At 42.6% G+C, this 26,850-nt stretch overlaps 1 protein-coding gene across 4 annotated transcripts in view; it reads right to left on the bottom strand.

Annotated features, from left to right (window-relative positions):
• Window positions 1-26,850, bottom strand: part of LOC140186392 (TNF receptor-associated factor 2-like) — a 70,620-nt gene that overhangs the window by 12,247 nt on the left and 31,523 nt on the right. For 3 of the 4 annotated variants that reach the window (XM_072240609.1, XM_072240610.1, XM_072240611.1), the window contains exons 4-7: window positions 21,042-21,140; window positions 13,457-13,618; window positions 5,994-6,068; window positions 2,888-2,962 (exon numbers count right to left, since the gene is read on the bottom strand). In XM_072240609.1, coding sequence (XP_072096710.1) covers window positions 2,888-2,962; window positions 5,994-6,068; window positions 13,457-13,618; window positions 21,042-21,140 — 411 coding nt within the window. The remainder of the gene's footprint in view (window positions 1-2,887; window positions 2,963-5,993; window positions 6,069-13,456; window positions 13,619-21,041; window positions 21,141-26,850) is intronic. The other variant, XM_072240612.1, reaches the window with a different exon arrangement.

Raw genomic sequence — 26,850 nt, 5'->3', positions numbered from 1 at the left:
CCTTATCAAAGGCTTTCTGAAAATCCAAGTAAACAACATCCACTGACTCTCCTTTGTCCATCCTGTTTGTTATTTCCTCAAAGAATTCAAACAGATTTATCAGGCAAGATTTTCCCTTCAGGAAACCATGTGACTGGCTTATTTTAACCATGTGCCTCAAAGTACCTGGTAACCTCATCCTCAACAATGAACTCCAATATTTTACCAACCACTGAAATCAGGCTAACTGGCCTATAGTTTCCTGTCGCCTCCCTCCTCCTTAAACAGTGGAGTGACACTGGCAATTTTCCAAAGCTCAAGAACCATTCCAGAATCTAGTGATCCTTGAAAGATCACAACTAATGCCCCCACAACCTCTGCAGCCATCTCTTTCAGCACTCTGGGGTATAGACCACCCCTGCAAGAGTGACAGTGATCATAAGTGGGGATAAAAACAAAAAACTGCTGGAATTACAGAGCAGGGATGTGATAGTGAGGCTTTATAAGACACTGGTGAGGCCTCACCTTGAATACTGTGAACAGTTTTGGCTCCTTATCTAAAAGATGTGTTAGCATTGAAAGCATTCAGAGGAGGTTCACAAGGATGATTCCAGGAATGAAAGGGTTATCATACGAGGAACATTTGATGGCTCCGGGTCTATACTCGCTGGAATTTAGAAGGATGACGGGGGATCTCATTGAAATCTTTCAAATGTTGAAAGGCCTAGACAGAGTAGATGTAGAAAGGATGTTTCCCATGGTGGGGGAATCTAGGACAAGAGTGCAAAGTCTCAGGATAGAGGGGCGTCTATTTAAAACAGAAATGCGGAAAACTTTCTTTAGCCAGAGGATGGTGAATTTGTGAAATTTCCTACCACAGGCAGCTGTGGAGGTCAGGTCGTTGGGTGTTTTTAAGGCAGAGATTAATAGGTTTTTGATTGGCCATGGCATAAAAGGTTACTGGGAGAAGGCTGGGGAGTGGAGCTGAGGAGGGGAAAAAAGGATCAGCCAAGATTGAATGGTGGAGCAGGCTCGATGGGCCAAGTGGCCTAATTATGCTCCTATGTCTTATGGATAAGTCAGCATCTATGGAAAGAAAATCACAATTAGGTCAAATACTTTCCTCCTTTCAACCATAAAATGGGGAACCTGGTTGATGCTCTTTCAGGATGAATTACTTTGATACTTGGAACATCATACAAATTAGTAAACTTAGGTGTCCTCTTCATCCCTGGATCATAGTCCAGCCCAGCCAGTTCATTTATTCAAGGGATCATTAAGAGTTTCACTTTCATCAGAAATTAGTAATAAACTGACAGAACAAGAGCACCCTTTCACTGATGGCTCAGGCCCTGCATTACTGGGTGTACTCTTGCTTGCTGATCTTTCTCAGTGTGTAATAAATTTAACAGTGGCACATACCTGCATTAGTTATTGACCTGGTAACAACTCTGCCCCGAGGTATATTCAATTGTCAAACAAGTAGGGACCTGATTTCTGAATTGCCACCACATTGGTGAAGGAGTCTGGGTGTCAGCCTGATAACTGCAGTGTATGGAAAGCTAAGGCAACAGAGTGAGTGAACACAGTCCCCAGTGCTTGTCCTATGTGAGTGATGGACACCTCTCATTGAATCTTACAGCAGGGAAACAGGCCCCTCAGACCAAATCATCCACCTTGATCAAGGTTTTGACCAAGTCCATGCAATTTCTTTGAGGTTGGCCCATATCCTCAGAACCGTTCCTATATATAATGGGCCCAAATGTCTTTTAAACATTGTAATTGCTCAGAAGCTGCTATCTCCTCTAACAGCTCAGTCAGTATATCTAACACCTTATGTGTGTAAAGAGTTGCTCAATTCCCTTTAAATTTTTCCCATCTCACCTTAAACATATATACTCAGTTTTAGACGTCTAGCTTCCCACTATTTTTTGCTACATATTGTATGTCATCCCTTTTGCTTTTATACTGTCTTTGATGTTCCCCATCAGCTACAGTTGCCTCATCCTTCCTTTAGAATGCTTCTTCTTTGGGATGAACCAATTCTGCATTTTCCAAATTACTCCCAGAAGCTCCAGCTGATGCTGCTTGACTGTCATCCCTGCTAGTGTCTCCTTCCAATCAGTTTGGCCAGCTGCTCTTTCACGCCTCTGTACTTCCCTTTAATACATATGATTTTAGCTCCTCCCACTCAAACTACAGGGGGAATTCTATCATTGCCCCCTAAGGCTTCCTGAAGTTAAATTCTCTGATCAAATCTGGTTCATTACACAACACCCAATCCAGAATTGCCTTTTCCACAGTGGGCTTGACCATAAACTGCTCTAAAAAGCCATCTTGTAATCATTCTTAAAATCTTTCTCTTGGAATCCAGCACCAACCTGATTTTCCCATACTATCTGCATATTGAAATCCCCCATGACTATCATAACATTGCTCTTTTTACATTCCCTTTTCTATTTCCCATTGTAATTTGTACCCCACATTCCTGCTACTGTTGGAAAGCTGTAGGTAACTCCCAGTTTTTTTTTACCCGTGCAATTTCTTAATTCTAACCAGAGAGATTCTACATCATCTGATCCTATCTCACTTCCAGATAAACCCATGTGATCACAGGAAGGAGATACACCCTCTACACACAGAGTACTGGAGATTAGGACTGAACAGGGTCATTGGAGCTGTAAGACAGCCACACCATGATGCCCCAGTTGGTCTACAAATTAATAAGTCCAAACTGACAGCTCATGGGTAGGGTCAGTTCATCTACATACCAAGCAATACGATGACGCTACCCCTCATTATCAATAATTAATTCACAACTCCAAATAACCACCATTGTCATCTGACTCAGCACTGGGAGCTAGCAGCTGCTGCTATAATGCAAAACAAATATTGAAAATGCACCTACTGCCATTTCACAGCCAATCTGGTTGAAGTGACAAAGCAGTTTCACCTTCCCACATGATCGAATGTGATCAGCGTACTGTGAAGACAAAGACAAAATGTGCATTCAGCGCAGATATACAGATAACACAGCTTGATGAGACAAAGCCAGAGTCCTGTCCAGCACTACTTAGTCCTTAGGCATCTGCCATGCTCAGTGTTCAGCACTGTAGTGTACCAGGTACTGTTACATTTCCAAGTGTTCTTTGTTATCAACAACTGGAGTGGAGCACGGGCAGTAGCTTCGAATGAGCTCTTAATAAGTATGAACATTTTGTCATTTGCTTTTGCTAATGGTCAAATTTTTAAATTACCTTAGATGGAGACCAGCACATTTAGAGCTGCAAACTAACCTGCTCATGAGAAGCCCACAAGCCACTTTGTTTTGTGGTGCTTACACAGCAACAAATGTGCTCAGGACATCATTAAATGAAATGTATTTTTAGGCAGTGCAGAGGGAAGTTTATACTGAACCCAGCTTGCTCTATCTGTCCTGCAAATCTCTGAAAGCGTAGTATACTGGGGATTTACCAGTCTCTCCTGATTTTGATCTTATAAAAATGACTTCCTTGCAAACCTTTGAGTCTGAAATAATGTTCTGTTCCTCAAGCAATGTTCTGTATCAAAATAAGTAATGAATTCTCTGAGAATACTGTTGCAGTTTCTGGCAGACATGTCATATTGTCAAATACCAGAGAAAAATAATTAGTTGGAAGGCAAGACTCAGTAAACCAGTATGGCTGATATTCAGCACATTCCTGGCTATCTGCAAAATTAAGTCAAAAAGAAATAATGAAAATACATAATCTTCCTCTTTGAGATCAGCACAATTTGTAACCATACTCCCTGAAATACCTTCTCAATGGTCATCCTATTGAAACAAAGAAAATTCTTAAAAGTTTTGAGAAATTAGATGTGGGGAAGAGATTTCTATTAACTATGTGTTTAAAGACAGGGTTCAGTGACTTAAAATAAGGGAACATCTACTCATGCCAGAGATGAGAAGAGCTTTCATTACCTGCAGGGAGGTTTATCTTTGTAATTTTCCAGGTAAGATGGCTTATGGACAACTACATTTGAATATCATGAAGCTGTGTGTCAGTGAGTTGTGTGTGGGCAAGTCGATCTGGGAGATGAACAATCACTTTATTGAATGGACAGGGTGACGGGGCTCAATAACATTAGTCCATCTGTTTCCTTCCTTCTTTAAATGTCCTCATATTCCCAGTCTGCTTGGAAACTCTTCCTCCAAATTTGATCCCAACTTGTCATATTTCTTCTTTATTCTAATTATATCCATGTACCTCAGTAACGCTAATGAAGGACACTGCTTCGCAATCGCAAGTCTCAGTATTCCTTTTGATTGATTCTGTAAATTTACAGCAAACATTTTAGGCTTTTCATCTCAAGCTGTTTTTCCTCCTGATACTTGCTTTATAAGGGGAGAGAGATTAGAAACAGTGAACTTTTATCAAATTCTTTTCCTCTTACATTTGACTTTATAATCAGTCAGCCAAAGACTAACGAAATTCTCAAACAACTTGGTACTTGTTTTTATGTGAAATATATTTTAGTGGGGGAATGTAAATCTCCAATTAAGACACAAATTATTTACAAATTAGCCAAAGTTATTTAATTTTTTTGTTACAGAAAGCATTCTACCCACACCTTTCTGTGAATTGTTATATCTGAACAAAGAATAACAGGTGGTTATCTGGCCTTTTAAACTTGCTTCACAAAATTCATCCAGATCACGACTGATCTTCTACCTCAGCACCATGTTCCTGTACTATCCTCACATGCCTCAATTACTTTACTATTGCTCGATTTTGAAGGAAGTCTTACACTGTGAAAATATCTCTCCTTTTCTCAGTTTTAAACCATTGACCCCCCCCCCCCCTTATTCTGAGACTGACCCCTGGATTGGGACTCTTCAGCCAGCGAGAACATCCTCTCCTCCATCCACTTTGTTGAGCCCTCTAAGAATTTAAGGTTCAATGAGATCTCCATCATTCTTACTCCACAGACCCTGGAACCAGCCTCATTGACTTTGTTCTGTTAAGAAGGCATATGATGTATTGGCATTCATCAACTGTAGGATTGAGTTCAAGAGCCATGAGGTAATGTTACAGCTATTAACATGCTACCTTGGTCAGACCCCACTTAGTGTACTGTGTTCAGTTTTGGTCACCTCACTACAGGGAGAATATATATACTATAGAGAGTGCAGGGGACATTTACAAGGATGTTGCCTGGACTGGAGAGCATGCCTTATGAGAATAGGTTGAGTGAAGTTGGCCTTTTCTCCTCGGAGTAACAGAGGATGAGAAGTGATCTGATAGAGGTGTATAAGATCGCAAACACCAGGAAATCAGCAGATGCTGGAATTTCAAGCAACACACATCAAAGTTGCTGGTGAACGCAGCAGGCCAGGCAGCATCTCTAGGAATAGGTACAGTTGACATTTCAGGCCGAGACCCTTCGTCAGGACTAACTGAAAGAAGAGCTGGTAAGAGATTTGAAAGTGGGAGAGGTGTATAAGATAATGAGAGGAGTTGATCATGTGAAAAGCCAGAGGCTTTTTCCCAGGGCTGAAATGGCTAACACGAGGGGGCATAGTCTTAAGATGCTTGGAAATAGGTACCGAGGGGATGTCAGGGGTAAGTGGTGGGTAGGTGGAATGCACTGCCAGCAGTGGTGGCAGAAGTGGGTACAATAGGGTCTTTTAAGAGCCTCTTAGGCTCTTACAAGGAGCTTAGAAAATAGAGGACTATGTGCTAGTGAAATTCTAACAGTTTCGAGAGTAGGTTACATGGTTGGCACATCATTGTGGGCCAAAGGGCCTGTAATGTGCTGTAGATTTCTATGTTCTATGGCTGTGAAATTTTCATGATCATTATTAGAAGTTCTACAAGATAGTGCACAGTGTGAAGTCAGGCACCCAGTTTCTGTTGAACGTGAACACACCTGCTGAAATATCATACTGCTACATCAAAGACAGATTACACCTCAAAACAAAACACCCATAGACAAAGCCTTTAAAGCAGTGAAGAAGAAAGGACAGATCTTACCTTTTCTCGTGGAATCTTTTTTTTCCCACACCACTCACACATTAATGGGTACTTGGAACAGATTTCATCATGAGCCTATGGATGCCAAACACAAATGACTTCTCAAGAATTTATTTCACAATGGTGCTACTTGTTATGTACCCCTGGGGTTCCTTTTTGCTGTGGACTGTCACTTTAAGGCACAAGAAAGAACTGAGACTAACTTTTGGATTTCTGCTGAGTGAGAGAGGGGCAGATTCTGCCTTTCAGCTTGTGTTTACACTTTTGCAAGGACAGTGCCAGCTTCTGTGTTCTTACAGAGAGAGAAGGGAGGAGCTACTTGATGGACAGCTGGTGTTCAGCATGGTGAGATAAATAGAAGGTCAGATGATAGATTCACAGACACATGGTTTTGGACACTGGACGAACTTTGTTGTGCCCACAGAAGGGTGGATGTTTGGAGGATCGGTCAGGTGAATCAATCAGTGGCTCTCACTGTGTGAAAGAGGGGTGACCGGTGAGGAGTTATTCGTGTGTCCAACCCTTGCCTGGGTTGATAATTCCATCAGAGAAGAACGGTCCCCTGGTTGTGGTCACATTCGGTGACTTTAAAGGAACAGAAGAGGGGAGAGGAAGGTTTGAAACAGAAGAAACCTAGTGACAAAGAGGTCATCGTTTGGACTCTCTCTTCTAAGTAGCCCATAAGGATGAGTTTGAGTTCCATTTGAATACGAAGGTGTGACTGTCACGTAGTTAATCCACAAGAGTGGGTTCTCTAGTGAGGGGAGTACCTTTGTGAATACCACTTATGTGTTACCTTTGTTTGGGTGTGGTAGTTGACTGAAGGCAGGCACCCCTGTGGCAAATCACTGTTGGAGTTATTTCGTATGTCGTGGAACTGGTTAAGTGGCTATCACATTGTGTGTTTGAGGTTGGTTCCCTTGAAGAGGGTCCCCTTAGTGATAAGCTACTGTTGGTGATAATCCATATGTGGATTCTGTTTGAGTATCCTGTGGCCACTACTTCGGAATGACCCGTAGCTGAATTCGGGTGTGGTAACACTTGTGTTGAAAGGATATTCATTGAAGATCACTGTCGGTGATACTTCGTATGTGGAGTGGAACAACTTCGGTGATAAAACCTACTATTATTGTTATCTTGTAGTGCTGTCATGGAATCTGTGGAATATCGACATAATTGCCTTCTCACAACATTCGTCTTTTGGATTACAAATATTTCTCATTAATTAACCTGAATATTGAACTGAACTTTACTCATCACCGTAAGACTGTATCTATTTACCCCTAGGCTTGAAGAAGCTTGGTTCCTATATTTCCACACTCGTATGCATATAGTCTCTGCTAACCTGTTTAAAATATCTGAGTTTATATGACTGTATTGTGTAGTTACTAATAAATAGTATTAGTGAATAGCAATACCAGACTCCAAAGTGTTTTCTATTTCTGCTGGTTTTTTAACCCGTCACGGGGTACGTGACATACTAAACACGTAACATTAATTGTAAAGACTGAGGTCTGTGACAGCCCCTGTGGTTTCAGCTGTACTACTTCAGACTTGCCTGATGTTGGCAATCCATTTTGGAATCAGAAGTTGGAGCAAAAATGCAGTTCATGAAACAGTGCTTTCTTCGATTCCCAAACATTATAGAAAGGCCCCATAGTAAGTGACAGACATCAGATTTGGTTACATTCCCACACCACTAAAGATCACTGGATAGCAATCTATATATTCTCTACACAATATTGACGTTCTGGTTTGAGGTCAGCTCACAGGACATCCTACTGGAAGCAGCTGGGAACTCTGAACTCTGCAATTCAGACCCGAATTGCCTTAACCCGTGAAGCAATTGTGAACATGATCTACACCTGTTAACTGCTGGTTGCGGCAGGACCCACAAGCTATTCATGCCCAAGGATGGCAGCCTCTCATTAAACAACTCAGAGAGGGGGTTAGGGACAGCCACATAGTGTATCTCAAGTCAATGGTTTAACCACACATTTTTAACACAGACAACTCCTAACACCTGTACAACTCAACGGAATAGGGTATCCAAGTGAGTAAAACACACCGGGCAGGGGAAGGCAAACCGTGACTAACAAAAGGGGTCAGAGGATAGATGAGACCGTCATGTTGCGTAGATGGGGTACGTCCTTAAACTGAGTAACTCACATGGAGGAAGAGCAGACTGGGATTAGTTGCAAATAATTTGTGCCTCACATTGCACCTACAAATTGAGTGACACGTGTTGGGGCGAAGGAGGTGGTGAGGAATCCAGACTGAGTGACTCAATTTAGTTAAAGTGCAAAAGAGAGGGCGCAGCCACCCAGAGTGATTCACATCGAGGGGGTGTGGCAGGGCAGGTGTACCCACACTGAGTGACTCATATCAGGATATTGTGGACAGACCGAGTGACTCACATCAGGACGCACAGGAGAATTTCTTCCAACTTTATTCTATTTCATTACAGGTTCATGAGATTTTGGAATCCTCTACTATGGAAAAAAAAACATTGAAAAAGAAAATTCTGACCATGGATGAGGAAAGGCAGAGAGGTGCAATTGTGTGGTTGTTCTGGTTAAAACAAAGAATCAAGTTCTAGCAACAACTTACTTCTGAGTGCTAAAATCTCATTCAATTCACAAAGTTCCAAACAACTGGTCTATTAGTTAAACTTGAAAAGTTTTGCAGCTCACTGCACACCATTTGCCTCATTCAGAAAACAGATGCGGCACTAAACAGGCATTAAAAATGGTCATTACTCATTGCCCAATTCCTGCTCTCAGTGTTCAAAGGAATACTGTCTCATTCGGTTGTACCCATATATGGTTTGAATGATAATTAAGCAATTTGATTTGATCTCAGCAAAACTATTCCAGTAATGTTAATAGTGAGTGGAGCACCTCATAGTTAATTTATTGCCAAATTCCGTCAGGACAGCACAAGATAATTCCCTTCTGGGCTAGTTCAATGCACTAGTGAAATACTGTGTCATTGTATTTCCTTTAGCAACCAGTCATGGGAATTCTAGTTCCAGTGCAATGAATGCAGCAGAGCTATTGGGGAGATTGCAGTACTGCCTTGGACGTCCAGAACACTCAAGAGAGCACTGTAATCAAGGAAGTAACAATTTACCTGACGTCACTGAACACCAGTAAAGTATTTCCCTTGCCATTTATTTCACTGCTCAGCGACCTGACTGCAGTACATAATCCCAAAGTCAGCCAGCTTTTTTCTGATGTAGCGCTTTCTGTTATACATACTTGTCAATTGCTGTCCAACACCTCATGGGGAAGGCCAGAGCTGTCAGAATTCATCAGTACCTGATCACTTCACTCTGAGGGGCATGGCAAACAAAATGTGTGAAAAGCTAGGGCAGAGGAACGTTGCAAGGACAGAGTGGAGGTAGTTTTATTCTGCATCCCATAAACACAAGAGACTCTGTGGATGCTGAAAATCTATAGCAACATACAAATTGCTGGAGGAACTCAGCAGGTCAGGTAGCATCTATGGAAAGGAGTAAATAGTTGACATGTTGGGCTGAGACTGTTCATCAGTACTGGTAAGGAAGGGAGAAGAAATCAGAATAAGGAGGAGGGAAGGAGTACAGGAACGCAGGTGATAGCAAGTCTGGTCGAAGAGAAGAACAGCAGAGATCACAGAGAAGCAGCAGTTAGAGAAGATCTTACTTAACTCCCATCAAAGAGAAGATTTAAACTTCTTCAAAGTAGGCAGACCTCAGAGATTTCACAATGAAGCAGGAAATCAAACACAAGGGATTCTGTAAATGCTAGAAACCTAGAGCAACACACACATAATACTGGAGGAACTCAGCAGATCAGGCAGCACCTATGGAGAGGAATAAACAGTCAACGTTTCAGGCTGAGACATGTCTGCATCAATTTCCATCCAGCCTACAAGCTAATTGAATGAATATTGAATTTTCCAGTCTCAGCTAACCTGCACCTGTGTTTCTCTCACCGCCCACCCCCCCAATCCACTCAAGTTCTCTCATTGCCCAACTCCCTTTTTCCAAACACCCCAGCCCCTCATTACCCAGCTCTGTTCATGTCCCCCACCTGACTCCATCTGCTTATCGCTCACACACTTGACATACTAGCCTATCCCCTTCCCCAAGTGGTTCTGTCTGCTCACCATCTCTCTCTTATCTGGTTCTATATCACTTTCCCTAACAACTTTTACCCTCTGCCTCCCCCTCCAGACTCCTCCTCCCAAACTCCCCTCCCCACCCCCACCAACCTGGCTGGCTCCACCTACCTCCCTATTCCCCTCTCAGCTTCCACCTCACAGCCACGATCCTCTGCTTTTTAACTCCATCCATCCATCTCTTGCACTTGCCGCCATCTGTCCCTCATTCCCCTCCTCAGCTGGTTCCACCTATCGTCTGCCACCCTTAGCCTTACCCTTCCCTCTCACACCTTTGTAATCAATGGCTCGCTCCCCTTCACTCTTTCGATCCTTGATAGGAGGATTTTAAACAAAATATCAACCATATGTATGCCTCCACAGGTAGTGCCTGACCCACTCAGTTCTCCATGAATTTAGTTGTGTTTGTTTTTATTTGCTCTAGATTATAGCATCTATAGTCTTTTGATTCTCATCTAGATATATCGAGTTATTTCAAAATTCAAAGTGAATTTATCATCAAAGTACATATATGTCACCATATACAACCCTGAGATTCACTTTCTTGTGGGTATGCTCAATAAATTGATATTAGAATAAAAACCATAATAGGATCAATGAAAGGCCGATCAAATTTCAGCATTCAACCAGTGTGCAAAAGACAACAAACAGTGGAAATAAATAAACAAACAAACAAATAAATAAGCAATAACTATCAAGAATATGAAATGAAAAGTCCTTGAAAGTGAGTCTACAGTTTGTGGGAACATTTCACTGTTGGGGCAAGTGAAGTTATCCCCTCAGGTTCAAGAGCCTGATGGTTGAGGGGTAATAACTTGCTGAAGCTGGTGGTGTAAGTCCTGAGGCTCCTGTACCTTCCTCCTGACGGCAGCAGATCTACAGGTTAAAAGTATCTTTTGTTAAATTTTGATATCTAAGCTCCAAGGTGCTTCTATAAAAAGGACAGACAATCCCAAGGGTCAGTTTCCTGAATTACATCTCATACAAAATGCTGGTGAACGCAGCAGGCCAGGCAGCATCTATAGGAAGAGGTACAGTCGACGTTTTGGGCCGAGACCCTTCATCAGGACTAACTGAAAGAAGAGACAGTGAGAGATTTGAAAGTGGGAGGGGGAGGGGGAGATCCAAAATGATAGGAGAAGACAGGAGGGGGAGGGATGGAGCCAAGAGCTGGAAAGTTGATTGGCAAAAGAGATACAAGGCTGGAGAAAGGAAAGGATCATGGGACGGGAGGTCTAGGGAGAAAGGGGGAGGGGAGCATCAGAGGAAGGTATAGTGAGAGGGACAGAGGGGAAAAAGAAGAGAGCAAGAAAGGGGGAAAAAAAAGGGATGGAGTAAGAAGGGGAGGAGGGGCATTAACAGAAGTTAGAGAAGTTAATGCTCATGCCATCAGGTTGGAGGCTACCCAGACGGAATATAAGGTGTTGTTCCTCCAATCTGAGCGCGGCTTCATCTTGACAGTAGAGGAGGCAGTGGATGGACGTATCAGAATGGGAATGGGACGTGGAATTAAAATGCGCAGCCACTGGGAGATCCTGCTTTCTCTGACGGACAGAGTATAAGTGTTCAGCGAAACGGTCTCCCAGTCTGCGTCGCATCTCGCCAATATATAGAAGGCTGCACCGGGAGTACCGCACACAGTATAAAATGTTACACATTTTATTTCCACGTCCCATTCCCATTCTGACATGTCTATCCACGGCCGCCTCTACTGTCAAGATGAAGCCACACTCAGGTTGGAGAAACAACACCTTATATTCCGTCTGGGTAGCCTCCAACCTGATGGCATGAACACCGACTTTGCTAACTTCTGTTAATGCCCCTCCTCCCCTTCTTACCCCATCCCTTATTTATTATCCGCCCCCTTTCCTTCTCACTTTCTTCTCCCTCTGTCCCTCTCACTATATTCCCCCCCCCCTTCTTTCTCCCTAGGCGTCCCATCCCATGATCCTCTCCCTTCTCCAGCCTTGTATCCCTTTTGCCAATCAACTTTCCAGCTCTTAGCTCCATCCCTCCCCCTCCTATCTTCTCCTATCATTTCAGATCTCCCCCTCTCACTTTCAAATGTCTTACTATCTCTTCTTTCAGTTAGTTCTGACGAAGGGTCTCGGCCCGAAACATCGACTGTACCGCTTCCTATAGATGCTGCCTGGCCTGCTGCTTTCCACCAGCATTGTGTGTGTGTGTTGCTTGAATTTCCAGCATCTGCAGATTTCCTCGTGTTTGCCTGAATCACATCTATTCGGTAGCATCAGTGACAGGGAAGATTCTGAATATAGCAATTTCTTCCAACTTTATTCCACTTCATTACTATATATGAGAATTTTCTTCCCTTACAGGTTCATGAGATTTTGGAATCCTCTACCACAGAAAGCTTCAGCAGGCATTGAAAGCATGCAAGGAGATTGGCAGATACTGTATTTTAAAGGATTTTACAAAAGACAGTGTTATTAAGGCTAGAATTAGACCAGCCACGACCTGATTGAAAGGTAAAACAGTCTTGAGAGACTGAATGGCCTTCTTTTCATTCCGTTTCTTATTTCTGATTTTTCTACTCCCTCAATCACTGATTTCTCAATTACATGTTTTTTGGAGACATAAATACAGTAAAACCCTTATAATCTGGCATCCATGGGACATTGATGGCACCCGATGAGCTCATATTCCAAGTTACTGGATTCCTCCAATCAGTTTCCTAAAGCGTCTTGCACTCTTAATTCCCTTTTTTATTTACATTTTACACAATTGTATAATTAATTTACCAGTAAAGCTTCTGCGTTTAAAGGGAATGGGGACCTTGTGAGCTCAAAGGGAGCACAGGAAATGGGGCCCCATGTTTGCAGGGGGAAGGTTACCTGCTGAGCCAGATGCCAAATCACCTAGATGTAGATCATCGGAGTTTTACTGTACAATCAGATCATCTGCACTGCAGCAGTCCAAGACCCTGGCTTTCCCTCATCACTCTAAAAGCAGCTAGAGGTGGCCAATAAGTACTAATTATAGGCAGTGATATCTACATCTCACAAAATAGAACGAGCTGTGCCTGTGACTAGCTTGGACATTGCGAAATACTTTTTACTGCAACTAACATAATCATTTAGCTAATTAATCCAGATGACACCAATGCCTGTCACATCCATCTGCTACATTCTTCACTTGGAATAAATGAACCATGATTTGGTGCAAGACAGCTGCTGAGGTTAATTGCAGCAGCTGATCCGGTGGCTTTGAGGACATGATTCAGCAGAGCCCAGGAAATGGTCAAGGAGACAAATTCATGCTTTGCAAAAGATAATGACCTTTATATCCTTGTGGTGGAACGTTGTTTTGCAGAATTTGCAGTTGAGGTTTCTTTCCGGACATTCTCGCTCCAAATGCCGAGATAAATCAACCCGGCGCACCTTCTTGCTGCACGCTTCACAAGGCACCAGGACATACTCACACCTTTCCTCGTGGTCAGCCTGCAACAAATAGATACAGGTAATAGGGATAGTACAATTGCAGGGACAGCAAGCGTTAGCACAATAATGCTTGCATCATATGACTCCTGTCCATTCAGCATCTGACAGTTGCATTTATCCCCACATCCACCACAAACACTCCTTCGCACCCCAGCAAAAGGGAAGCTCAAACTCTCAACAGGTTGAATCTAGCAGTAGTGCTGTCAACTTTGAACCAGCTCCACTTTAGACCGTCAAGGCAGAGGCAGAAGGCAAGTACAAAATTCCAGTTTGAAACTAGGGGGACTTGCAAAAGATAAACCTGCCACCCCCTCCATCTTTACCAACCTACCCTCATATCAACAATTGGATTTTTAGAGGGCATAGTATTCTTTATGACGGATGTGACCAACGAGCTAATCCTGAGTAAAAGTGAAATAAAACAGAATATATTGGAAAACTCAGGCCAGGCAGCACCCTACAGAGAGAAACAGTTTCATGTTTCAGTCTAACATCTTTCATTGGAACTTCCCTGATCTGCTAAACATTTCCAATATTTTCCATTTGTATTTCTGATCTCTGGCATCTTCTGACATTAAGGCAGATATTGTTTTGTGTTGTTCTCCAGCCAAATTCAATGAGCCACAGAGGGAGTTTTACTGTGTCTAACTCATGTTGTCCTTCCTGTAGAATGCTTGATGGGAGTAAGGAGAGGGAGTTTTGGTTTAGGTATACCCTTTGTTCTGACCTCATATAGATGGTTTGCCTGTGCTGAAGTCCATCCAATGTAGGATCGGCTGAGGCTTAGCTTTATAATTATTACATTTTCAAAATAGCTCAATTTATTACAGTCATTGCAAATAAAAACAAGCAAATATAATTAACTTTTTCTAAAAAAAAGCACAATGAGCAGTTTTCCTGGGGAAACTGTTGAACTTATTTTAAAATGTTATTGCAACTTTCCGTGGTGCGCCAGGCAACTATCATCTCATCTAGAGCAGCAAATCTTAGGGACTTTCCACTTGTTCTGTTATTTTAAAACACAACAGAGTACTGAGAATTTCAGGGACTTTCCAAGCCGATCAGCAACTCTGATCAAAGTACCAAGCCAAGAGCTTTGACCAATCACAGCTGATTTGCAAAGGACAAATCATTAACTATTGTTGCAACATGGCCAAGTCATTGCACATCAGAGAGAAGGATTAGTGTCAGAAGCAGTCAGTATTTCCACCAGAGCTTCATTAATCATTCCTTACATACCAGCCACCAGACCCTCATTCCATTTACATTAATATGTACCAATCTCATAGTTAGACCAAATTATTGCTAGATGTGAATCGAGATCTCTTCTGTAGCACTCTTAGGTGGGTAGAATGGTGCTGAATGTGCAGAGCTGTGGTACTGTTATAATATTGTTCCACATTTTCTCTGAAGGCACAAATGTGCTGGAGCAAGCAGTCCAAAGCTCCAAGGCTATCTCAGCACTGAGACTTTGTACCAAAGAGCAGAAACAAATTATTGAACTGAGGGAGAATCACTGCTGATCTTAATCTTATTCAAACCAAGCATCTGGGGAGTACTCGTGTCTGACTTCATGGTAGAAAACACCAAGAGCATCCAATAATGGTAGAAAGTACAGGACAAAGGGGAGGAGGGCATTTAGAAAAAAAACCACTTCAGAAATAGTAAAAGGTAGACTAAAGAACTAATGTTTACAAGTCCCCTGGAATTAATAATGGCTTGCACTCAAGTTTGTTAAATGGCTGGCTACAAAGACAATGGAATCATTAGTTGTGATCTTCCAGAGTTTCCCAAATCAGGAAAATTTCACCAGGATTAAAAATTCACAAATGTAATGCAAAATGGAGGAGGCAGCAAAAAGAACCATACAAGTTAGCCTGACGTATGCCATTGGAAAGATGATGGTATCAATTAGATTAGGAGTAGCAGATTAAAAATAATGGGGTCCAAATGGTTTTCTGAAAGTGAAATTGTTTGAGAAATTTGTCACAATTATTCAAGGAAGTATTTAGCAGGGTGGATAAAGGGGGACTAAGAAATGTGGTAAATCTGGATATTCAGAAGGCAGTTTATTTGGTGCCACATAAAAGTTACCTCATAGTCTATATCAGGGGAATGGAAGTGAAGAGGGTCAGTAGCTTTAACCTGTCAGAGGATCTGTCCTGGGACCAACATGTAAGTGTCATCACAAAGAAGACAAGACAGTTCCTTGCAACACACATAAAAATTGCTGGTGAATGCAGCAGCCCAGGCAGCATCTACAGGAAGAGGTACAGTCGACGTTTTGGGCCAAGACCCTTCATCAGGACTGAGAGAAGAGATAGTAAGAGATTTGAAAGTGGGAGGGGGAGGGGGAGATCTGAAATGATAGGAGAAGACAGGAGGGGGAAGGGATGGAGCTAAGAGCTGGGAAGTTGATTGGCAAAAGGGATATGAGAGGATCAGTTCCTTTATGAAGTATTCATAGATCTGGCATATCACCAAAAACTTTGACAAACTTCTTTAGAGGCACAATGGAGTATTTAACTGGTTACATCACAGCCTAGTATGGAAACACCAATGACCTGGAAGTCCTAATAATCATCATTGACAATTTTGTCATTGCATATGTAAATGTCTTGTCGATGGAGAAGATTGAGGACCAAAGGACAAAATTGCCATATTGAAGGGAAATGAGGAATTGCTGTGTTCTGTGACTCACAGAGACATAGGTCACTCTGAACATGCCGGATTTGACAATCAGATCCAGTAGCTTCTCAGTATAGAGGATGGACCGAACAGCTGATCAGAAGAAGTCAAAAGGTTGGAGTCTGTGTTTCATGATAAACTCTCCGTACTGCTCAGATGCAGCAGTTTTAGTCTTGTCACATTCCTGTTCCCCTGATCTGGAACATCTAACGATTAAGTGCTGACAGATCAACATACCAAGAGAGTTCTCCTCCATGATCCTTACCACAGTTTACATACTGCCAAAAGCCGATGTTAACCAGGAATGTGAGATATTGAATGCTGATCTCACCAAACAAGAAACTGACCACCCCAATTCATTTCAATCAAAGTCAGGGACTTCAGTCAGGTTTGTTTGAAGAAATCTCTGCCCAATTATCATCAGCATATATCCTGCAGCACCAAAGGTCCCAACTCATTAGACCACTGCTTTACCACATTTATGAATGCTTCCCGTTTCATGCCCAAACTGCATTTTGGGAAATCTGATCATTTGGCTATCCTCCTACCTGCATACAGGCAGAGGCTAAAGAGCAAGGCTCCAGAGATAAGGACAGTAAAGAGGTGATTACAGGAAGCAGAGGAGGGGCTACTGGGTTGCTTCGAGTCTGTAGACTGGGCCATGTTCAAGGACTCATTAGATGACCTGAACAAATACACTACAGCTGTCAGAGACTTTTATAAAAACAGTCATAGACAAGTGTGTCTCTACAAGATCATTCAAAGTCTTCTCCAATCAGAATCCCTGGGTGAACCATGAGATTTGTAATCTATTGAGGGCCAGATCAGAGGCATTTAGGTGCAACAACCAATAAGATACAAAAGGTCCAGGTACAACCTCCAGAAAGCAATCTCATGTGAGAAGTGGCAATTGTGGACCCAACTTGAATCACTGACAGTTGTGGCAGGGCTTGAATGCTATCACCTCTTAAAAAGTGAAAACAAGTGACATAGGTGACAACAAAGTTTCGCTCCTAGATGAGCTCAATGCCTTACATGCTCGCTTTGACGACAAAACACGGTGGATCCTTCACAAACTCCCAAAGTCTCCGATGCCCTGTGATTTCAGTTTCTGAGGCCAATGTGAGAGCATCCTTTAGGAGGGTGAACCCATGGAAAGCTACCTGGCCAAATACTAAAGATCTGTGCTGATCAACTGACTGAAGTGTTCACCAATTTCTCTAACCTCTCACTTCAGCAGTCAAAGGTATCCAGCTGCTTCAAGCAGGCTTCAATTATACTAGTGCTCAAGAAGAACGTGGTAACCTGCCTCAATGACTTTCTTCCAAAAGCACTTACATTCACTGTGAAGTGCTTTGAGAGGTTGGTGATGAAACATATCAACAACTCCTGAGAAACGATTTAGATCTGCTCCAATTTGTCAACCATCGTATCAGGCCCATAGCAGATGCCACCTCATTGGCTCTTAACTCAACCCTGGAACATCAGGACAGTGAAGATGCATACATCAGGATGTTCTACATTGATTACAACTCAGCATTCAATACCATCATTCCCTCTAAACTAATCAATAAAGCTTCAAGACCTCGGCCTCACTACCCCCTTGGGTAGTGATTCTTGATTTCCTCACTTGCAAAACCCCAATCAGTTCAGATGGGAAAAAATATCTTCTCCACAATCTCCATCAGCACAAGTACATCACAAAGCTATGTGCTTACCCCACCTACTGTACTAGCTTTATACTTATGACTGTGAAGCTAAGCACAGACCTAATGCCATATTTAAGTTTGCTAATAACGCCAATGTCATTAACTGAATCGAAGATGACGACGATTCAGCATATAGGAGGGAGACTGAAAATCTGGCTGAGTGGTGCCACAACAACTTTTCATTCAATGTCAGCAAGACCAAGGACCTGATTATTGACTTCAGGAGGTGGAAGCCAGAGGTTCATGAGCCAGTCCTGATTGGGGATCGGAAGTGGAGAGGATCAGCTATTTTAATTCCTCGGCGTTATCATTTCAGAGGATCTATCCTGGGTCCAGCATGTAAATGCCATTATAAAGGAAGCACAGCAACCTCTCCACTTCCTTAGAAGTTTATGAAGATTTGCCATGACATCTAAAACTTTGACAAACTTCTATAGATGCGTGGTGGAGAGTATATGACTGGTTGTATCACAGCCTGGCATGGAAACACCAATGCGTTTGGATGGAAAATCCTACAGAACGTTGTGAATATGGCCCAGTCCATCACAGGTAATGCCACCTCCACCACTGAGCACATTTACATGGAGTGCTGTCGTAGGAAAATAACATCCATTATCAAGGATCCTCACCATCCAGGCCATGCTCTCTTCTCACTGCTGTGATCAGAAAGAAGGTGCAGGAGCCTCAGGACCAAAACCACCAGGTTCAGAAACAGTTATTACCCCTCTACTATCAGGTGCCTAAACCAGAGGGGATAACTTCACTTGCCCCATTACTAAACTGTTCTCACAACCTAGGGACTCAATTTCAAGGACTACTTTATCTCATGTTCTTGATATTCATTGCTTATTTATTTTTCTTTTGTATTTGCACATTGGTTGTTTGTCCATCCTGTTGGGTGTGGTCTTTCATTGATTCTATTGTGTTTTGTGTATGCCCGCAAGAATATGAATCTCAGGGTTATATATGGTGAAATATATGAACTTTGATAATAAATTTACTTTCAACTTTGAAGGAAGTTGTCAAATGCTTTACTGAAGTCCATGTAGATAATATCCACTGGCCCCTCATCAATCATCTTCATCACCTCCTGAAAACACTCAATTGTTTGTAAGACACGACCTGCCCTACACATCATGCTGATTATCCCTAATAATCCCATGTTTTTCCAAATGTGAATAAACCCTATCCTAAGAATGCTCCCTCAGAGATTCTCTACTTCTCATACAAGGTTTGCTGGTCTACAAGTGCCAGGAATATTCCTATTGCATAGAAACATTGGCCATTCTCCAACCTCTAGGACTTCACCTGTGGCTAGAGAGAATACAAAAATCTTTGCAAAGGTCTCATCAGCCTTCTCTAGTCCAGCCCTGGGAGCGTTTCACTCATCATTCTAAAACTTGCTATTCTTGTCTTTCTTGTCACAAGGACATGCTAGTCCTGAATTCTGATCAGATGGTCTTTGAATGACACTCACATGTCAGATGTAGACCCACCCACTCCTAATCTACTCTCCGTAGCTCCTGCTTAATAATGCAGTAATTTGTCTTTCCCCAATTTGGCACCTTCACACAAAGTCCAGACTTATCCTTATTAATAACTATCTTACAACTTGAGTTGTGATCACTGCTCCCAAAATGCTCTTCCACTGAAACCACAATAACCTGGTCAAGTTAATTTCCCAATACAAGGCCATTCACCCACTAATTATCCTTATTACCTACTCTTCCCAAATTCCTATCAATTCCACCACTTAGAATACGAGTGCAATTTACAGTAGGAAAGGAGTAGTAAAGATGGTACCAGAAGTTTTTGCAAGCCTGGTCGACTTCTTCGAGTTCACCTGTGAAACAGTTTAAATCTCCTGTTCTCATGCCTGATTTTTCCCTTTCAAGGTGGCCGGAGTCCTAGCGGAGTCCATGATCTACAGCTGCTCTGAAACTGCATTCTTCATGGACGGTGTGTTCTTGCTCTTCGGAACTCACTGAGCAGCCTGCATTTTGGGATCTCCAGGAGCGGCTTGAAAGACGTGCACCTTTGGGTTGCGCTCTTGTGCCACACTATGGATGACCCGATTCCTAGCTGATGTCGCAGACCAAAACATTGCAGTAGAGTGAAACAGTGGGCAGGGCTGTTGGAGAACTCTGCACTCGAGCAATTGTGCTCTCTCTTTCTCTCTCTCTCTCTCTCTCGATGGTGAGTGAGTTTGCTGATTCTCAAGGCAGGGGAACTGAAAATATGCAACTCTACAGACTGCAACATCAAAACATGAAGCTGCTGTGGTAGCAGCGATATCTCTCTCCCTCGTTAGTGAGAGGGAGGGTCTGTGGGATGTCAAGGCACCAGGATGGACAGTAATTTTTGATGGCCTCTAGATCATGGTTTCTGGGGGCTTGCTATTGCTTGGGGGGTGGTGGGGGCTGATGCTTTCTGCTGGAACAAGTGAGGGGAGTTTTTCTGTCCTTCCTTCTTTGGGGTTTTTTCTTCTATTTCATGGATGTCTGTGAAGTGTAAGAATTTCAGGTTGTATACCGTATACATTCTCTGACTTGAAATTGAACCATTGAATTAACCCAACGACTTGATCATCTTTGTGAACAGGGAGGAAAACAGACTTCTGGAGTAAATCCACATAGTTACAGGAAGAATGTGTAAATCCACATAGTTACAGGAAGAATGTGTTTGCTAGTGATTTCTGGAAAAATATTAGGGAAGTTCCATTCCCTTATCAGAACAACATTAATTGACTTGCTCAAACACGAGGAATTCTGCAGATGCTGGAAATTCAAGCAACACACATCAAAGTTGCTGGTGAACGCAGCAGGCCAGGCAGCATCTCTAGGAAGAGGTACAGTCGACGTTTCGGGCTGAGACCCTTCGTCAGGACTGTACCTCTTCCTAGAGATGCTGCCTGGCCTGCTGCGTTCACCAGCAACTTTGATGTGTGTTAATTGACCTGCTGCCTATTTTCAGTCAATTAAAATTATTTTAAACTTCCTGTATTTATATTAATTTCTCACTCTCACCTCATATTCCTTGATGGTGCCCTTCCACAGGCAACCTTCATTGCTACAAACTGCAGGCAGGTTGTCCAACTCCCTGCGCGCTGCATTGTCTGGGAAAGCCTATAGGAAGAAAAAATACAACAATGAGCTCTCATTTTCATGTTTCTTGCTCAGGCTACCAGAGAGGGAAACAGTGAATCAAAAAGACATCAGATATACTGCTTGATATATTACAGATAAGGATTTGGGGTACTTAAAAGCATGTGATAAAATAGGCCAAAGCCAGCAGGGTTTCCTTAGAGAAATCTTGCCTGACAAATCAGTTGGAATTCTTTGAGCAAGTAACATGCAGTAGACAAAGCAGTGGCAGTGGAAGATGTTTACTTGGATTTTCAGAAGTTCTTTGACAAAGAGCCACACATAAGGCTGCTGAAGAAGATAGCAGCCCATGGTATTACAGGAAAGATACTAGCATGGATAGAAAATTGGGTAACCAACAGAAGGCAAAGAGAGAGAATAAAGGGGATCTTTTCTGGTTTGCTACCAGTGGTGTTCCCCACAGTTGGAGCTGAGTCTATTATTGATCTAGAAGACAGAATTGATGTGCTTTAGGCAAGTTTGCAATGACTGGCAGAAGGCAAAGTGAGAGACTAAAGAGACCTTTTCCTGGTTCGCTGTGGCATGGTAGCATAGTGGTCGGCACGCTTTACAGTACAGGAGACCTGGGTTTAATTCCCACCGCTGTCTGTAAGGAATTTGTACATTCTTCTCGTTACCGCATGGGTTTCCTGCGGATGCTCTGGTTTCCTCCCATGATCCAAAAACGCACCAGTTGGTAGGTTAACTGGTGATTGTAAATTGTCCCGTAATTAGGTTTGGGTTAAATTGAAGGTTGCTGGGGGGCATGGGTTGAAGGGCCTATTCAACACTGTATCCCAATAAATAAATTGAATACAAAGATAGTTGGAGGAGCAGGTAGTGTTGGGCAAGCAGGATGCCAGAGTCATAGAACATTACAGCACATAAACAGCTCTTTCAGCCCATTTAGCCTGTACCAAGCCATTAATCTGCCCAGCCCCATCAACCTACAACCAGACCATAGCCCCCCAATCCCTGTACCCATCCAAATTTCTCTTAAATGTTGAAACCAAAACCACATCCACCACTTGTGCTGACAGCTCAATCCACACTCTCACCATCCTCTGAGTGAAGGTCACCTTCATCTTCCCCTTAAACATTTCATCTTTCACCCTTAACCCATGACCTCTTGTTATTGTCTCACCCAACCTCAGTGAAAAAGCAACTGCTTGCATTTATCCTTTCTATACCCTTCAAAATTTTGTATAACTATCAAATTTTCCCTCAATCTTCTACATTCTAGGGAACTAAGTCCCAGCCTATTCAACTTTTCCCTATAACTCAAGTCCTGGCAAAATCCTTGCACAGTTTCTCAGCACTTGTTCTATCTTAATGACATCTTTCGTGTCGGTAGGTGACCAAAACGGCACACAATACTCCAAATTAAGCCTCCCCAATGTCTTGTACAACTTCAGCATAACATCCCATCTCCTGTACTCAATACATTCATTTATGAAGACCAATGTGCCAATGCTTTCATTACAACCCTATGTACCTATGACGCTTAATTTCTTCTTTCAAAGAATTATGGATCTGTATTCCCAGATCCCTCTTTTCTCCTGCACTCCTCAGTGCCCAATCGCACAATGTAAGACCCACCCCGTTGGTCCTCCCAAAAAGTTACACCTCACACTTGTTTGGATTAAATTCCATCTGCCATTTTTCTGCCCATTTTTCCAGTGGTCCAGATCCTGCTGCAAGGTGTGAAAGTCTTCCTCGCTGCCAACTACACCCCCAATTTTGATGTCATCTGCAAATTTTCTGATCCAGTTTACCACATTATCATCCAGATCGCTGATATACATGACAAACAACAATGGATCCAGAACTGATCCCTGTGGTTCACCACTAGTCGCGGCCCTCCAGTGAAAGAAGCAAGCGTCTACTACTACTTGTCTTCTCCTGCAAAGTCAATATGTAAATTCATTTTGAATGCCAAGCAACTGAACCTTCCTGACCAACCTCCCATGCAGGACCTTGTCAAAGCTTGCTGAAGTCCATGTAACATCTACTGTCTTGCCTTCATCAACTTTCCTGGTAACTTCCTCGAAAAACTCTAAAGGATCTGTTAGACATGATCTACCGCACACAAAACCATGTTGACTATCCCTAATTAGTCCCCGTCTTTCCATGTATTTATATATCTGGTCCCTTATATAACCTTCCCATTACTCACGTCAGGCTCACCAGACTGTAACTTCCTGGCATATTCTTAGAGGCTTTCTTAAACAATGGAACAACGTTAGCTATCCTCCAATCCTCTGGTGCCTCAGCTGTGGCTGGGGATGTTTAAGTGCTAGGACCCCTGCAATTTCTGCACTAGTGTTCCGCAGGGTCCAAGGGAACACCTTGTCAGACCCTGAGGATTTATCCACCCTAATTTGCCTCAAGACAGCAAATGCCTCCTCTTCTGTAGTCTGTTTGGGGTCCTGGACCTCGCTGCTGCTTTGCCTCACTTCTATAAACTCTTTGTCCAGCTCCCAAGTTAATACGGATGTGAAAAAAAAAATCCATTGATCTCCCCCATCTCTTTAGACTCCATGTTTAGATCACCACTCTCATCTTCCAGAGGACCAATTATGTCCCTTGCTATCCTTTTGCTCTTAACATATCTGTAGAAGCCCTTAGAATTCTCCTTCGCCTTGTGTGCTAGAGCAACTTCATGTCTTCTTTTAGCCCCCCGATCTCTTAAGTGCTCTCTTGCATTTCTTGTATTCAAGTACCTCATTTGTTCCTACCTGCATATACCTTCTATGCACCTCATTCTTTTGCTTAACAAGGGTCTCAATATCTCCAAATGCAAAGTGTTCCCCTAGATAAACTTCTGTCACCTCCCCTGTCTCATTCCCTAATAGATCTTTTGAATTGCACTCACTCTAGTTTAGACTTCTATGTACTGATTAAGGAAACTCTTTCCTATCCACCCTTTTACAGTATGGGAGTCCCAGTCAATATGTGGAAAGTTAAAATCATCTACTATCACAACCTTAAGTTTTTTCCAACAGCCTGCAATCTTTCTACAAATTTGCTCCTCTAAACCCTGCGGACTTTTGGGTGGTCTATATAATCCAAATTACATGATCATACCTTTCTTATTCCTCAGTTCAACCCATTATGTTTCTTCAGCTACATAGTGTAAAAGAGAGGCAAGAGAGATATCAGACCACTGGAAAATGATGCTGGAGAGGAAGTAACAAGGGACTAGGAAATGGCGGATGAACTGAATGAGCATTTTGCATCAATCTTCACTGTGGAAGACACTAGCAGTTTGTTGGAAGCTCTAGGTGTCAGGAGTCATGAAGTGTGTGAAGTTAACATTACTTGGGAGAAGGTTCTTAGGAAATTGAAAGGTCTGAAGGTAGACAGGTCACCTGGACCAGATGGCGTACACCCCAGGGTTCTGAAAGAGGTGGTGGAAGAGATTGTGGAGGCATTAGTAATGATTTTTCAATAATCACTAGATTCTGGACTGATTCCAGAAGACTAAAAAATTGCAAATGTCACTCCTCTCTTCAAGAAGGGAGAAAGGCAGAAGAAAGGAAATTATAGGCCAGTTAGTCTGATCTCAGTGGTTGGGAAGATGTTGGAATTGATTGTAAGGTGGTGTTTCGGGTACTTGAAATAGGCCGTAGTCAACATGGTTTCCTCAAGGGAAAATCTTGCCTGACAAATCTGTTGGAATTCTTTGAAGAAATAAAAAGTAGGTTAGACAAAGGAGAATCTGTTGATGTTGCATATTTGGATTTACAGAAGGCCTTTGACAAGATGTCACTCAAGGCTGCTTAACAAGCTACAAGCACACAGGAAAGATTCTAGCATGGGTAAAGCAGCTGCTCACTGACAGGGAGCAAACAACGGGAAATAAAGGGAGCCTTTTCAGGTTGGCTGCTGATGACTTGTGGTGTTATGTTATATGTTAATAATGTGGATGATGGAATAAATTACTTTGTTGCAAAATTTGCAAACCATGTAAAAATAGGTGGGGGGCAGGTAGCTTTGAGGAAATAGGGAGGCTACAGAAGGACTTGGACGTATTAGAGAATTGGCAAACAAGTGGCAGATGGAATACTGTGTCAGAAAGTGTATGGTTATGCACTTTGGCAGAAGAAATGAATGGGTTGACTATTTTCTAAATACAGAGCAAGTACAAAAAACTGAGGTACAAAGGGATTTGGGAATGCTTGTGTAGGATTCCTTAAAGGTTAATGTCTGTGGTGAGGAAGGCAAATGCAATGTTAGCATTCATTTCAAGAAGACTAAAATATAAAAGCAAGGATGTCATGTTGAGACTTTATGAAGCACAGATGAGGCCTCACTTGTGAGCAGCTTGCGGCCTTACCTTAGAAAGGATGTGCTGAAACTGGAGAGGTTTCAAGAGAGGTTCAAGAAAATATTCCAGGATTGAATGACTTGTCCTATGAAGTGCGTTTGATTACTCTGGGCCTGTAGTCACTTGAATTCAGAAGAATGAGGGGTGACTTCATTGAAACCTATTGAATGGTGAAAGGCCTTGATAGACTGGATGTGGAGAGGATGTTTCCTATGGTGGGAGAGTCTAAGACCAGAGGACACAGTCTCAGAATAGAGGGTTGTTCTTTTAAGACAGAGATGAGGAGGAATTTCTTTAGCCAGAGAGTGGTGAATCTGTGGAATTCTTTGGTACAGGCAGCTGTGGAGACCAAGTTTTTAATATATATTTAAGGCAGAGGTCGATACATTCTTGATTGGTCAGGACACGAAGGGATAGAGGGAGAAGGCAAGAGATCGGGGCTGAGAGAAAACTGGATCAGCCATGATGAAATGGCAGAGCAGAATCAACAGGCCAAATGGCCCAATTTTGCTCCTACATCTTATGGTCTTATGAAGCCTAAGTAGACTAACTCTCCAGTCTGTCCTGACTTAACATACTGTGACATTTTCCCTGACTAGTAATTCCACCCTCCGCATCTATCACATCTAAAACAACTGAACCTCGGAACACTGAGCTACCAGTTCTGCACCTCCTGCAACCAAGTCTCAGTAATGGCTGCAATGTCATAATTCCACGTGCTGATCCATGCCCTAAGCTCATCTGCCTTTCCTACAATACTCCTTGCATTGAAATATACGCAGCTCAGAACATTAGTCCCACCATGCTCAATCTTCAGATTCCTGACATTGTACGCAGGTTTAACAACATCTTTCTCCACAACCACTCCACTATCTGTTCTGGTGCTCTGGCTCATATCCCCGTGCAGCTCTAGTTTAAACTCCCCACCTTGTCTAGCAGTAACATACCTTCCTGCTAGGAGTTGACAGAAGGACTGGGACAGTTTGGGAGAATGGGCAAAGAAGTAGCAGATAGAATATGGTCTAAGGAAAATGTATGGTCATGCACTTTGGTAGAAGTGTATTTATTTTCTAAATGGGTAGAGAATTCAGAAATCGGATGTGCAAGGGGACTGGGGAGTCCTATTGCAGGATTTCCTAAGGGTTAACTTGCAGGTTGAGTAGGTATTAAGGACGGCAAATGCAATGCTAGCATTCATTTCAAGAGGACTAGAATATAAAAACAAGGATGTAATCCTGAGGCTTTATAAGGCATTGGTCAGACCTCATGGAGCAGTGTGAGCAGTTTTGAGCCAAATATCTAGGGTAAGATGTGTTACCATTGGAGAGGATCCAGGAGGTTTATGAGAACAATCCCAGGATG

This window comes from Mobula birostris, chromosome 22 (assembly GCF_030028105.1).
Source record: "Mobula birostris isolate sMobBir1 chromosome 22, sMobBir1.hap1, whole genome shotgun sequence".
NCBI lineage: Eukaryota > Metazoa > Chordata > Chondrichthyes > Myliobatiformes > Myliobatidae > Mobula > Mobula birostris.
The sequence above is the reverse complement of the archived record's forward strand: the minus strand, read 5'-3'. Positions and strand labels throughout refer to the sequence as shown.